Source organism: Chiloscyllium punctatum, chromosome 27 (genome assembly GCF_047496795.1).
Source record: "Chiloscyllium punctatum isolate Juve2018m chromosome 27, sChiPun1.3, whole genome shotgun sequence".
NCBI classification, from domain to species: domain Eukaryota; kingdom Metazoa; phylum Chordata; class Chondrichthyes; order Orectolobiformes; family Hemiscylliidae; genus Chiloscyllium; species Chiloscyllium punctatum.
Genome location: NC_092765.1, coordinates 29811314 through 29823855, shown reverse-complemented (window position 1 = coordinate 29823855; position 12542 = coordinate 29811314). Strand labels below are relative to the sequence as shown.

The 12542-nt window shown below is 40.7% G+C and overlaps 1 protein-coding gene across 22 annotated transcripts in view; it reads left to right on the top strand.

Moving 5' to 3' along the window:
- The window catches only part of macf1a (microtubule actin crosslinking factor 1a), a 599180-nt gene that overhangs the window by 524215 nt on the left and 62423 nt on the right, over window positions 1-12542 (top strand). For all 22 annotated transcript variants that reach the window (XM_072548450.1, XM_072548451.1, XM_072548439.1 and 19 more), the window contains 6 exons: window positions 481-712; window positions 5050-5276; window positions 5457-5579; window positions 8251-8352; window positions 8438-8539; window positions 9148-9321. In XM_072548450.1, coding sequence (XP_072404551.1) covers window positions 481-712; window positions 5050-5276; window positions 5457-5579; window positions 8251-8352; window positions 8438-8539; window positions 9148-9321 — 960 coding nt within the window. The remainder of the gene's footprint in view (window positions 1-480; window positions 713-5049; window positions 5277-5456; window positions 5580-8250; window positions 8353-8437; window positions 8540-9147; window positions 9322-12542) is intronic.

Sequence of the window (12542 nt, the reverse complement as noted above, 5' to 3'; positions counted from 1 at the left end):
TTCAAGTTATAGGAGAGTGAAAATGCCTAAAGAAAAATGACAAGTCTGTTTACTCAGAATAAATTCCCCTTACTCCAAATACAAATTCAAAATGCAAATGATGTGGAATGTGTGACTATTTTTGTAGCCTGTGTTTTGTTTAAATTGAAGCATTAATGTTTCTTTGTTTCCTTTTCAATAATTCCATATTTTCTTCCAAATTGACTCAATCATAGAAATTCATATGAAAATTGAGGTGACTTAGCTTTATTAAATTACTTAAACTGTGCAAAACCTCAATGAGTTATTTATTATACATTTTGACGCAAGAACAAATTTTACTTGCAGACAATCCAGAAGACTTGCAACAAAATGGTGTGCTACTCATTGCATCACTCAAGTTTTCACTGATAATTTCTGCTGCATATTGCTTTAGGTAAGGATGATTCTGAGAAAATTGTCAATGTTAACTGCACTTTCTCTTATTTATGATTTGTTTAGTTTCACGATAAGATTGATCCAATGTTGGAGTCTCTGGGACACATTGTTGATCGGATGCGGACGCCTCCATCAATACCCGCTGAAGTTGAGAAAATCAAAGAGCACATCAATGAGAACAAAAATATTGCAATGGAGCTTGAAAAACTTCAACCATCTTTTGAAGCTCTTAAACATCGTGGTGAGGAACTGATTGGACGGTCATCTGGAGCAGATGAAGATCCTGCAGCTAAAGGTATTGACTATTTAAGTTTTGAATTCCTACATAACAACAAGACTGATCATCATTGTAATAAGCAATTTCACAATTTGTTTCCAGATCGGAAACTGGTTTCCAGATTCCTGAATGTATTTCTCAAAAATGTTTAAAGCAAAATTAAAATCTGTCCATGTAATGTTAACTGTTTGTAATCCATTGTTCAGGATCTGGTGAATGGAATATTATCCGATTTATTCATGTAAAATGCTTTGGGATATTCTGAGAACAGTATGCATGTTACCTGTTCTCAATGTCTTTTTTAAAAACTTGGTGTTATTTTTGCCTCAAATTTGTATTGCACCCAATTCAAGAAACATGAATGAATGAAAAGAATTTGCATTATGTGCAATGCCTTTCACCAATTCAGAACATAAGTTAAACAGCATTAATGAATTGTTCTTGAAGTGTAGACACTAATCTAATATAGGCAGTCAATTTGTGCAACAGAAGCTCCAATTTTTAAAAAGTGCAATGAATGGGCTTAATTCAGCATTCATGGCTATGTCAGTGTTTTGGAAACAGATGGTCTAAGTTGCCCACCTATCATGGTGGAACTGACCTATTCAATTAATCAGTTTCACAGTTGAAAGAGTTCTTTATACATGCCATGGAAACATAGAAAATAGAGTAGGCTATTCAGCCAATCGAGCTCACGATTCAACAGGATCATGGATGATTCTCAATCACAATACCATACTTCTGGACTGTCCCACTCTGCCTTGACACCCTTAGCATGTAGACATCTATTTATTTCTTAAATATATTCGGTGACTTGACCGCCGCTGCCACCAATGATAAAGAATTTCACAGAATCACTGTCTTCTCAGTGAAAAAATGTGTTCTCTCTCTCACTCTAAAATGCTTACTGCACACCCTGAGACTAAGATTCCTTCTTTGGGACTCCCTATCCAGGGGAAGCATCATTTCTGCATTCAGTCTGTCTAGCTCTGTCAGAATTTTATGTTTCAATGTAATCCCCTTTTATTCTTTTATACTCCAAGTTAATATAACATCATCAGCCTAATCTCTCCTCATATGACATCCCAAAAATCAATTTGGTGAACCTTCACTGCACTGCCTCTATGAAAGTATATCTCTGGTACAGGTAAAAACAATGACTGCAGACGCTGGAAACCAGATTCTGGATTAGTGGTGCTGGAAGAGCACAGCAGTTCAGGCAGCATCCAAGGAGCTTCAAAATCTACGTTTCGGGCAAAAGCCCTTCATCAGGAATAAAGGCAGTGAGCCTGGAGCTTGGAGAGAATAGCTAGAGGAGGGTGGGGGTGAGGAGAAGGTAGCATGGAGTACAATGGGTGAGTGGGGGAGGGGATGAAGGTGATAGGTCAGGGAGGAGAGGGTGGAGTGGATAGGTGGAAAAGGAGATAGGTAGGACAAGTCATGGGGACAGTGCTGAGCTGGAAGTTTAGAACTAGGATGAGGTGGGGGAAGGGGAAATGAGGAAACTATTGAAGTCCACATTGATGCCCTGGGGTTGAAGTGTTCCAAGGCGGAAGACGAGGCATTCTTCCTCCAGGCGTCTGGTGGTGAGGGAGCGGCGGTGAAGGAGGCCCAGGACCTCCATGTCCTCGGCAGAGTGGGAGGGGGAGTTGAAATGTTGGGCCACGGGGCGGTGTGGTTGATTGGTGCGGTTGTCCCGGAGATGTTCCCTAAAGCGCTCTGCTAGGAGGCGCCCAGTCTCCCCAATGTAGAGGAGACCGCATCGGGAGCAACGGATACAATAAATGATATTGGTGGGTGTGCAAGTAAAACTTTGGATGTGGAAGGCTCCTTTAGGGCCTTGGATAGAGGTGAGGGAGGAGGTGTGGGCACAGGTTTTACAGTTCCTGCGGTGGCAGGGGAAAGTGCCAGGATGGGAGGGTGGGTTGTAGGGGGGCGTGGACCTGACCAGGTAGTCACGGAGGGAACGGTCTTTGCGGAAGGTGGAAAGGGGTGGGGAGGGAAATATATCCCTGGTGGTGGGGTCTGTTTGGAGGTGGCGGAAATGTCGGCAGATGATTTGGTTTATGCGAAGGTTGGTAGGGTGGGAGGTGAGCACCAGGGGCGTTCTATCCTTGTTACGGTTGGAGGGGTAGGGTCTGAGGGCGGAGGTGCTGGATGTAGACGAGATGCATTGGAGGGCATCTTTAACCACGTGGGAAGGGAAATTGCGGTCTCTAAAGAAGGTGTGTTCTGTGGTGGAACTGATCCTCACTCACCCATTGTACTCTATGCTACTTTCTCCCCACCCCCACCCTCCTCTAGCTATTCTCTCCACGCTCCAGGCTCACTACCTTTATTTCTGATGAAGGCGTTTACCCGAAACGTTGATTTTGAAGCTCCTTGGATGCTGCCTGAACTGCTGTGCTCTTCCAGCACCACTAATCCAGTATCTCTTGGTACATACCACACAATGTTCCAGATGATCAGTTCCTCTAGTCATACAGTACGGAAACAGATCTTTTGATCCAACCTGTTCCGTTCCAAACATAATCCCAAGCTAAACTAGTCCCACCTGCCTGTTCCTTGCCCAAATCCCTCCAAGTTTTTTCTGTTCATGTATCTATCCAAATATCATTTAAACGTTGTAATTGTACCCACATCCTCAGGAAGTTCATTCCACATATAAACCACCGTCTGTGTTTTTTTAAAAAAAAATTACCTGAGCTTAAAACTTTCTGGCTCCTGTACTCAAACTGCAGTGAAGGCCAAAGTACTGTTAATTTCCTAACTGCCTGCTGTACCAGCATACTTGCTTTTAATGGATGGTGTGCAAAGACACTTTGCTGTACTTTTACATCAACACTTCCTAATCTATAACTACTTAAATGATACTCTGCAATTCAGTATTTCTTACCAAGAGAACAACTACTTTTTACCACATGATACTGCAACTGCCATACCCACTCTCTCAAATTGTCTAAGTATTCTTAAATCACCTTTACATCCTCCTCGCCATTCTCAATCTAATTTGGTATCATCAGCAAATTTGGAAATATTACATTTGTTTCCCTCATCCAAATCGTTGATGGATGTTATGTAAGTGGAAACAAGTAGTGATCCTTGCAATATTCCATTTGTGCTTTCCATTCCAAAGGCATTTATTCCTACTGTTTCCTGTCTTCTAACCAATTCTCAATGCGTGCCATACATTACTGCCAATCCCAAATGCTTTGATTTTGCACACCAACATCTTAAGTGGAACTTTATCAAAGCGTTTTTGAAAATCCAAATAAAACGCACCCAATCGTTCACCCTCCTCTATTCTACTAATTACATCTTCAAAAAACTCCAAAAGATTTGTCAAACAAGATTTTCCTTTCATAAATCCTTGGTAACTGTGTAATCACATTGGTATTTTGAGTGTCCTTTTATCACATCATTTATAAAGACTCCAACACTTTCCCAACTGCTGATATCAGGCCAGTCTGTAACTTCCAGTTTTCTTTATCCTTCATTTTTTTAAAGTAATGGGGGTTAAATTTTCTATTCTCCTGTCACTGGGACTACAGAACTTTAAAAGATGACAACCAATGCATTCATATTTTCCTGGCCACTGCAGTTGGTGCCAAGGGATGTGGAGTTATAGGGGATTTATCAACTTTCAGTCCCATTAATTTCTTCAGCATTTTGTTTTTACAAATACTAATCACCTTCAATTCCTCCTTCCTAATGTACCCTTGTTTCCCTAGCATTTCTGGGAAATTATTTGTGTATTCTTATGTGAAGACAGAACTGAAACAGTTGTTTAATAGACCTGCCAATTCCTTGACCTCCATTATCAATTCTCCTGTTATAAACTGTAAGGGACCTACATTTGTCTTGAATAATCTGTTTCTCTTTTCATGCTGATTTTGTCACTTTTTTTTAATGGATTTGAGTACTAATAAAAAGAAAGATGCTGCTTTTTTTTTAGATTGAACATAATGTATCTAAACAGTTTTAGTTGCATACATTTAGCAAAGGCTGCAGTAATTTTATTTCTATATCTGAAATAGATGTTGATTGTTACAATTTGTTGCAGGTAACAGTTAATTTTAAGACAATTTATCATCTAATACAAATGACCAAAGCTCTTTCCTGTTGCACGATTGAGGAGTAACTGATTCAATTTGGATCGGGTTCTAAACAGTCAGCTTTTTCAAACTGCATTGACTAGTCAGTTTCCAAAGAGTCTAATATTTGAAATATTACCCTTCATTGTCTGCTCTGATGGGTTCCTTTCTGGCAGTGTTCGATCCTTCTGGGACCATTGATCAGGAACATAGACATCTTAAATATTCTAGCTTACTTTCTTCCAATCTGTAATCCTTTAGCCATTCAAGACAAATTGGATGAGATGGTGTTTTACTGGGAAGATATCAAAAGTCGAGGTGAAGAGCGAGATATTAAACTATTAGATGTACTTGATCTGGCTGAAAAGTTCTGGTGTGACATGGCTGCCTTGCTGACCACCATTAAGGATACACAGGACATCGTGAGAGACCTGGAGAGTCCTGGTATTGACCCCTCAATCATTAAACAACAACAAGAGGCTGCAGAGGTATAGAAAATATTAAATTTTCATTGTTCTCTCAAATCTGTAAATATACTCCAAATATTTATTTGTCTTGACTGAAATCACAAAAATTGATTTTTCTTTTTATTTTTAAAAATAGATTAGATTGTAATATGGGAGCTGCTCAGGATTAATAATTTTTTGGTAATATTCTGTTGATTTCAGACAATTAAAGAGGAGACAGATGGACTCCATGAAGAACTAGAATTTGTAAGAATCCTGGGAGCAGACCTCATCTTTGCTTGTGGAGAATTTGAAAAACCAGAAGTGAAGAAAAGCATAGATGAGGTATAATTGTGCAATGAAGTAGGATTAACTAATAACCTCAGTTATGATGTCTCTAGGTAATAAAGACCATAAAATGATTGAATTTTGCATTTGGTTTGAAAGAAGAATGCTTCCAAGACTTTTTTTTTAAGAAGTAAATAAGAGGAATTATGAGGACATGAAAGCAGAACTGGCTAAAGCGGAGTGGTGGCAGATCAAAAGGTTGGACAGAATAACCAAAGAATTGATTGAAGAGGGAAATAATACAGTACAAGAGAAAGCTGACAGAAGCATAAAAACAGCTATTAGGAGACTCCATAAATATTTTTATAGAGTCATAGAGATGTACAGCATAGAAACAGACCCTTCGGTCCAACTCGTTCATGCCAACCAGATATCCCAACGCAATCTAGTCCCACCTGATAGCACCCGGCCCATATCCCTCCAAACCCTTCCTATTCATATACCCATCCAGATGCCTCTTTAAATGTTACAATTGTACCAGCCTCCACCACTTCCTCTGGCAGCTCATTCCATACCACCCTCTGTGTGAAAAAGTTGTCCCTTGGGTCTCTCTTATCTCATTCCCCTCTCACCCTAAACCTATGCCCTCTAATCCTGGACTCTTTATTTGAAGAAGAGTTTTAAGATTCAGTCATATCCCATTAAATTCAACAATGGCGAAAGTAACACCTTTGTTGAAAAGAGCGGGAGATGTCAGGAAACGACATGCTCCCTAACATCTGTCATAGAGAGAATGTTAGAAGCTACTGTTAAGATTGTAGCAGAGTACTTGGATAAGTTTCAAGGTAATCAGGCAGAACTAACATGGTTTTGTGAAAGATAAATCGTATTTGACCAGTCAGTTGGAGTTGTTTAAGGAGATGATCCTGCTATTAATTATGTTTTGAGTGCATGTAAAATATTATTCATAATAATGATTAAATAATACATTCTGGGTTAAAGTGTATAGGATGAAGATAATATAGCATGGAATGAGAATTGGTTAAGAAATAGGAAAAAGTGAGAATGAATGGCAGGTGGTGACTAGTGGTGTACCACAGGACCCTTACTATTCACAATGCGCAAATAAATGACCAAAATGAGGGAATCACATGCACCTTTTTCCAGAGTTGCTGATGACACAACTAGGCAGTATTGTTTGTGAGAAAGATGTAAGAAGCAAGTTGTGTAAATGGGCAAACGTATGACAGATCCAGTAATAATCACTAAATGTGAAGGTAGGTTAGATTACTTACAGCATGGAAACAGGCCCTTCGGCCCAACAAGTCCACACCGCCCCGCCGAAGCGCAACCCACCCATACCCCTACATCTACCCTTTACCTAACACTACGGGCAATTTAGCATGGCCAATTCACCTAACCTGCACATCTTTGGACTGTGGGAGGAAACCGGAGCACCCGGAGGAAACCCACGCAGACACTGGGAGAACGTGCAAACTCCACACAGTCAGTCGCCTGAGGCTGGAATTGAACCCAGGTCTCTGGCGCTGTGAGGCAGCAGTGCTAACCACTGTGCCACCCACTTTGTACTTTGTGCAAACAACAAAAAGGCAGAGTATTATTTAAATTATATAATGGGGAGTATGGCTGTACAAAGGGATCTGGGTGTCCTTGTACACCAGTCAATAAAAGCAGACTGGCAGCTGCAACAAGCAATGAGGAAGGAAAATTGTATTTTGACCTTTTATTGTGAGAGGATCTGAATTCAGAAAGAGTGATGTTTTACTTCAGGTATACAAGGCCTTGGTTGGACCACATATGGAGTATCGCATGCAACTTTGCTCTCCCTACCAAAGAGAGGATATACTTGCCATGGAGGGAGTGCAGCAGATGTTCAAAATTCCAATAAAGGGAATGGCAGGCCAGCCCCCTGAGGGGAGATTGCTTCAACTGGGCTTATATTTTTTGAGTTTAAAAGGTTGAGAAAAGATCTAATTGAAACATATAAAGTTCCAACAGGGCTGGACTAACTAGATGCAGAGAGGATGCTTTCCATGGTTGGAGATGCTAGAATCAGGTGATGCATTAGAGTAGCGGAAGGAAAGATTTCTTCACTCAACAATCACCCCTTCCCACAATCCAAAGATGTGCAGGTTAGGTGAATTGGCCATGCTAAATTGCCCATAATGTTCAGGGATGTGTAGGTTAGGTGCATTAGTCAGGGGTCAGTATAGGGTAGGTGAATGGATTTGGGTGGCATACTCATCGGACGGACGGTGTGGACCTATTGGGCTGAAGGGCCTGGTTTCCACACTGTGGGGATTCTTCGTCGTCGTCTTAAGATTAGACTACTTGTTTTCAGGTAATGTTACTCCTCCGCTTTTTCTGTAATTCCATCCAGTCTGACAAATCTTCTGGATCTCTGCATTCCTCCATTTCCAGCCTCTTGTATATCCCCAATTTTCTTCATTTCATCATTGGTAGCAGTAGCTACCAAGGGTCTTAGGTTTTGAAATTCCCTCCCTAAACCTTTTCACCCCTCTTCTTTTAAGATACTCCCTAAAACATGTCTGATTGACCAGAACTTTGGTAACCTGTCCCAATATCTCCTTAAGCATCTTGTTTTATCCAGTTCTGCTTCTGTGAAACAGAAGATGTGATGTGGGTGGGTTGTGTTGTTGTACCATCATATTTCCTTTCTAATGGAGTCTATCATAAATATTTCTAGCTCAATTATGCATGGGATAACCTGAACAAAGCATGGAAAGAGCGGATGGACAAACTGGAGGAGGTCATGCAGGCAGCTGTACAATACCAAGATTCACTGCAAGTAAGGAATGTTCTGCATACCATCATTGTATATATGAATGAAGTACTAATTTGAATAATACTTCTTGATTTGTTATGATGTTTAGGCAATGTTTGACTGGCTGGATAATACAGTGATAAAACTTGGTGAGATGTCTCCAGTAGGCACGGACATCAGCACTGTGAAACAACAAATAAACGAAATGAAGGTGAGTTACTGTTACAGTAAAATAACATGCAACATACACAAAGCATTAGAAGGAATCAACAAAATGAAACAAAAATAGTACTCCACTTTTACTGTTCACATACATTTCATCTTGGTTTTATCTAAAATAAACATTCATTCCTTTTAATGGATTGACAAGGTTATCTGATGTCCATCATTAGATTGTTCAATTCATTTGGACAGCGAATAGCTGGACCATATTGAGCCAGGTGACAGGACTTTGCTGTGTTGGTTAACTTGGCCATTTTACGCAATGTAGCTTACTATCTGCTGCAGAGCCATTAGGTTGCATTCTAAGTGAGTATAGAGTCAAATCCATTTGACTGTCTCCTTCATTGGTAGCTGCTGACATTACTGTTTACACACTCATCTGAAGTATTATCATTTGGTACTGCACATGTCCACAAAGCAAACTGCAGTAATATGCCAGAATTTTAAAAGTTGAGGTGCAAGCGTTAGTGGACTTAGTTGGAAAGGGAAAATCATTGCAATATAGCTTTGATTTTAACTTTGTTACAATTTTGTGTTAATATTTGATGTGCCCTTATGGATGACACTTAACTTTCTCACTGCACTTACACTCCACAGGAGTTTAAAATGGAGGTTTATCAGCAGCAAATAGAAATGGAAAAACTGAACCACCAGGGGGAGCTACTGCTTAAGAGAGCCTCAGATGACACGGACCGTGACATAATTCAGCAGCCGCTCACTGAACTCAAACACCTCTGGGAAGATCTGGGCGAAAAGATTATTCGCAGACAGGTATAAGCGGCCTGCTACAGTTAAGATTTCCAAGTATTGCTTTTAATGTGTGCATTATCAATACATAAATTGATATGGTGTAAAATACTTTGCCAGTGCTTCAGCCAATTATGACCTCTTAAAGGTATGGAAAGTCCATTAAAAGACCGGGAAAGAGACAGACCAATTTAAGTTGTACACTCAGGTTCATGATTTGTACATGAATTTAAGTGCTGGAAGGAATTAAAGCAAAAACTATCAAGTTTTGACATTCACTACAATATTACATTGGCAAAGAATTCAAGTTCCATGTTTAAAGTGATGTGCAAATGCAGTAAAGGTGCTGTGAGACCAAACTACTACACACAGTGAGTTTTTAGGACATGGAATGTCTGGAAATGTGGCGGAGACCATTCAGTTGAGGCTTCCAAGAGAGCAGTGGATTAAATTTGGGTAGTAATGTTATGCAGGGATATGGGCAAAGGGGATGCAACTGGCAAGAGATAATAGAGAAGGTTAAATAATAGTCGGTCCTGGCACAATGTGCCAACGGTCTCCTTCTGCACAGTAATAATTGTCTGTCTTTGTGGTTCTATTCTAAAGTACTTGACTTTGTTAATATGATATTAAGCAATGTGAATTCATACATCCATCACTTATCAAACCCTTCAGTATTAACAATTGAACAGTACCTGTTGCTTCAAGTCTAGCTTCAAAGGTGAACACAAGGTCCTGCCTAACAAAATGTTTCACATTGAGAGTGCTGCACAACTGCACCAGCTTCTTTCGGAAGGTGTGGACATTGCTGTTCAATGAAGAGTGCGGGAGTGCATCACTGGAGCAGCACCAAGTATACCTAAAAATGAAGGGTTGAATTAGTGAAGCTACAACAGCGCTACCTGTGTGCCAAACAACATAAGCAGCAAGCGATAGACAGAGCTAAGTGATTCCAAACAACACATCAGAACTAACTCTGCAAATTTGCCGCATCCAGTCATGATTGGTGGTGGGTTAATAAACAACTCATTGGAGAAGAAGGCTCCACAAATATCCCCCAACTTAAATCGTGGAGGGAGCCAGCACATTAGTACAAAAGAACAAGGCTGAAGCATTCATGTCAACTTCAGTTAGAAGTGCCAAGTGGAGGATCCATCTCCGCCTCCATCAGAGGTCTTTAGCATCATGGATATATGTCTTTGGCCGATTCAATCCAGTCCATGTGATATAAAGAAATGGTTGAAGGCATTGTATACTACAGTGGCTTCAGGCCCTGGCAATGTTCCAGCAATAGTATTGTGTTCCAAAACCTGCCACCGTGAGCCAAATTGTTCCAACATGGACATGATACTGCTATCTACCCAACTATGTTGAGAATTGCCTAGGTATGTCCTACAGACAAAAAAATGGGAAAAGTTGCACCCAGCCAATTACCACCCTATCAACCTGTTCTCAATCATAAATAAAGTCACAGAAGGTGTCATCGACAGTACTATCAAGCAGTATGGACTTAACATTAACCTGCTTACTGACATCCTGTTTGAGTTGAGCCAGGGCAACGTAGCTCCTGACCTCATTGATGTTTTGGTTGAAACATGGGCGAACATGCTGAATTGGTGAGGTGAGAGGGTCTGCCATGACTTCAAGATTACATTCGAACAAGTGTGGCATTAAAAAAACCTCTTTCAAAATTGGAGTCAGTGGGCATTGGGGGAAAACTCCCCAGTGGTTGGAGTCATACCTGACACAATGGAAGGTGGCTGTGATGGTTGGAGGTCAGTCATCTCAGCTTCACAGCATCTCTCCCAGGAGTTCCTCAAGGTAGTGTCCTTAGTTGCTTTGTCACTAGTCTCCTTCATAAAATCAGAAGTGGGGATGTTCACTGATGACTCGTAACATTCAGCACTATTCATGACTCGTTATATATGGTACTGGTCTACACCCAAATGCAGCAGGATCTGGACATTATTGAGACTTAGGCTGGCAAGTGGCAAGTAACATTTGCCCCGTGCAAGTGCTAGGAAGTGACCACCAGCCAATGGCATTCAATGATATTACCATAACTGAATCCCCCCACTATCAACAACTATTGATCAGAAGCTGATCAGAACTAGACATTTTTTTAAGTACTGTGGTTACAAGCATAGGTCAGAAGCTGGGATGTTATGCAGCAGATAATTAATGTTCTGACTCCCTAAATCCTGTCCATTATCTACAAGGCATAAATCAGGAATATGATGGAATACTCCCACTTGCCAGGATGAGCGCAACTTCAGCAATAGTCAAGAAGCATGATACCATCCAGGCCAAAACAGTTCATTGATTAGCATCACATCCACAGCCATTGATTCTCTATATCATAAATGCTAAGCAGCAGCACTGTGTACCATCTACAAGACACACTGCAGAAATTTAACAAGGCTCTATTAACAGATTGCTACCATCTACAAGGACAGCAGCAGTAGATATGTGTGAAAACATCACTTGCAAATTCCCCTCCATCAATTCTCAATCCTAATTTGGTAATATGTCACCAAGTCACTCAGTATTGCTGAGTCAGAATCCTGGAATTCGCACCTTAACAGCATACCTACTCCAAATAGACTACAACAGTTCCAGAAAACAGCTGACCACCACCACCTCGAGCAGCTAGAGATGGGCAATAAATGCTGGCCAACTAGCAATGCCCACATCTTGTGAGTAAATAACAAAAATAGAAGTGGAGATACCATCCTCGCACCCAAGCCTGCAAGGGGACCTCCAGTTTTTAATGGACTGTCTGCCTACGTGACATCAGCACTTTTACAGTGAAGGAAGGGGCTGTTAAGTAATCATTCAGTGACCACTTTAAAGCTCGTTTTATCTCTGGACAGTGAGATGATTCTTGACATGGCCCTCCCAAACTTGGATCAGAAGGAGTTGAGAAGGTGATGGATCTGAGTAGATTATTGCATTTCCAGAGCTAGGGGACACATTAATAACTGAGAATAAGAATTTTTTTCTAATCTGAAAGTCTTGGGTCTTTGGACTTGTATTCCCCAGAGAGCAATGCAAGTGAAGCTTATTGAATATTTCTGAAACAAAAGAGGTAGATTCCTGGCCACCAAGGAAGTTGATTGATTGTTATCGGGGTAAACAGGATGAAGTTAAAGCTACAGCTCCGATCAACAATGATCTTGTCTGATGTGACAGGCTAGAGGGGTCAAGTGGCATCCTCTCCCTAATTAGAGTATTCTACCCTCGTC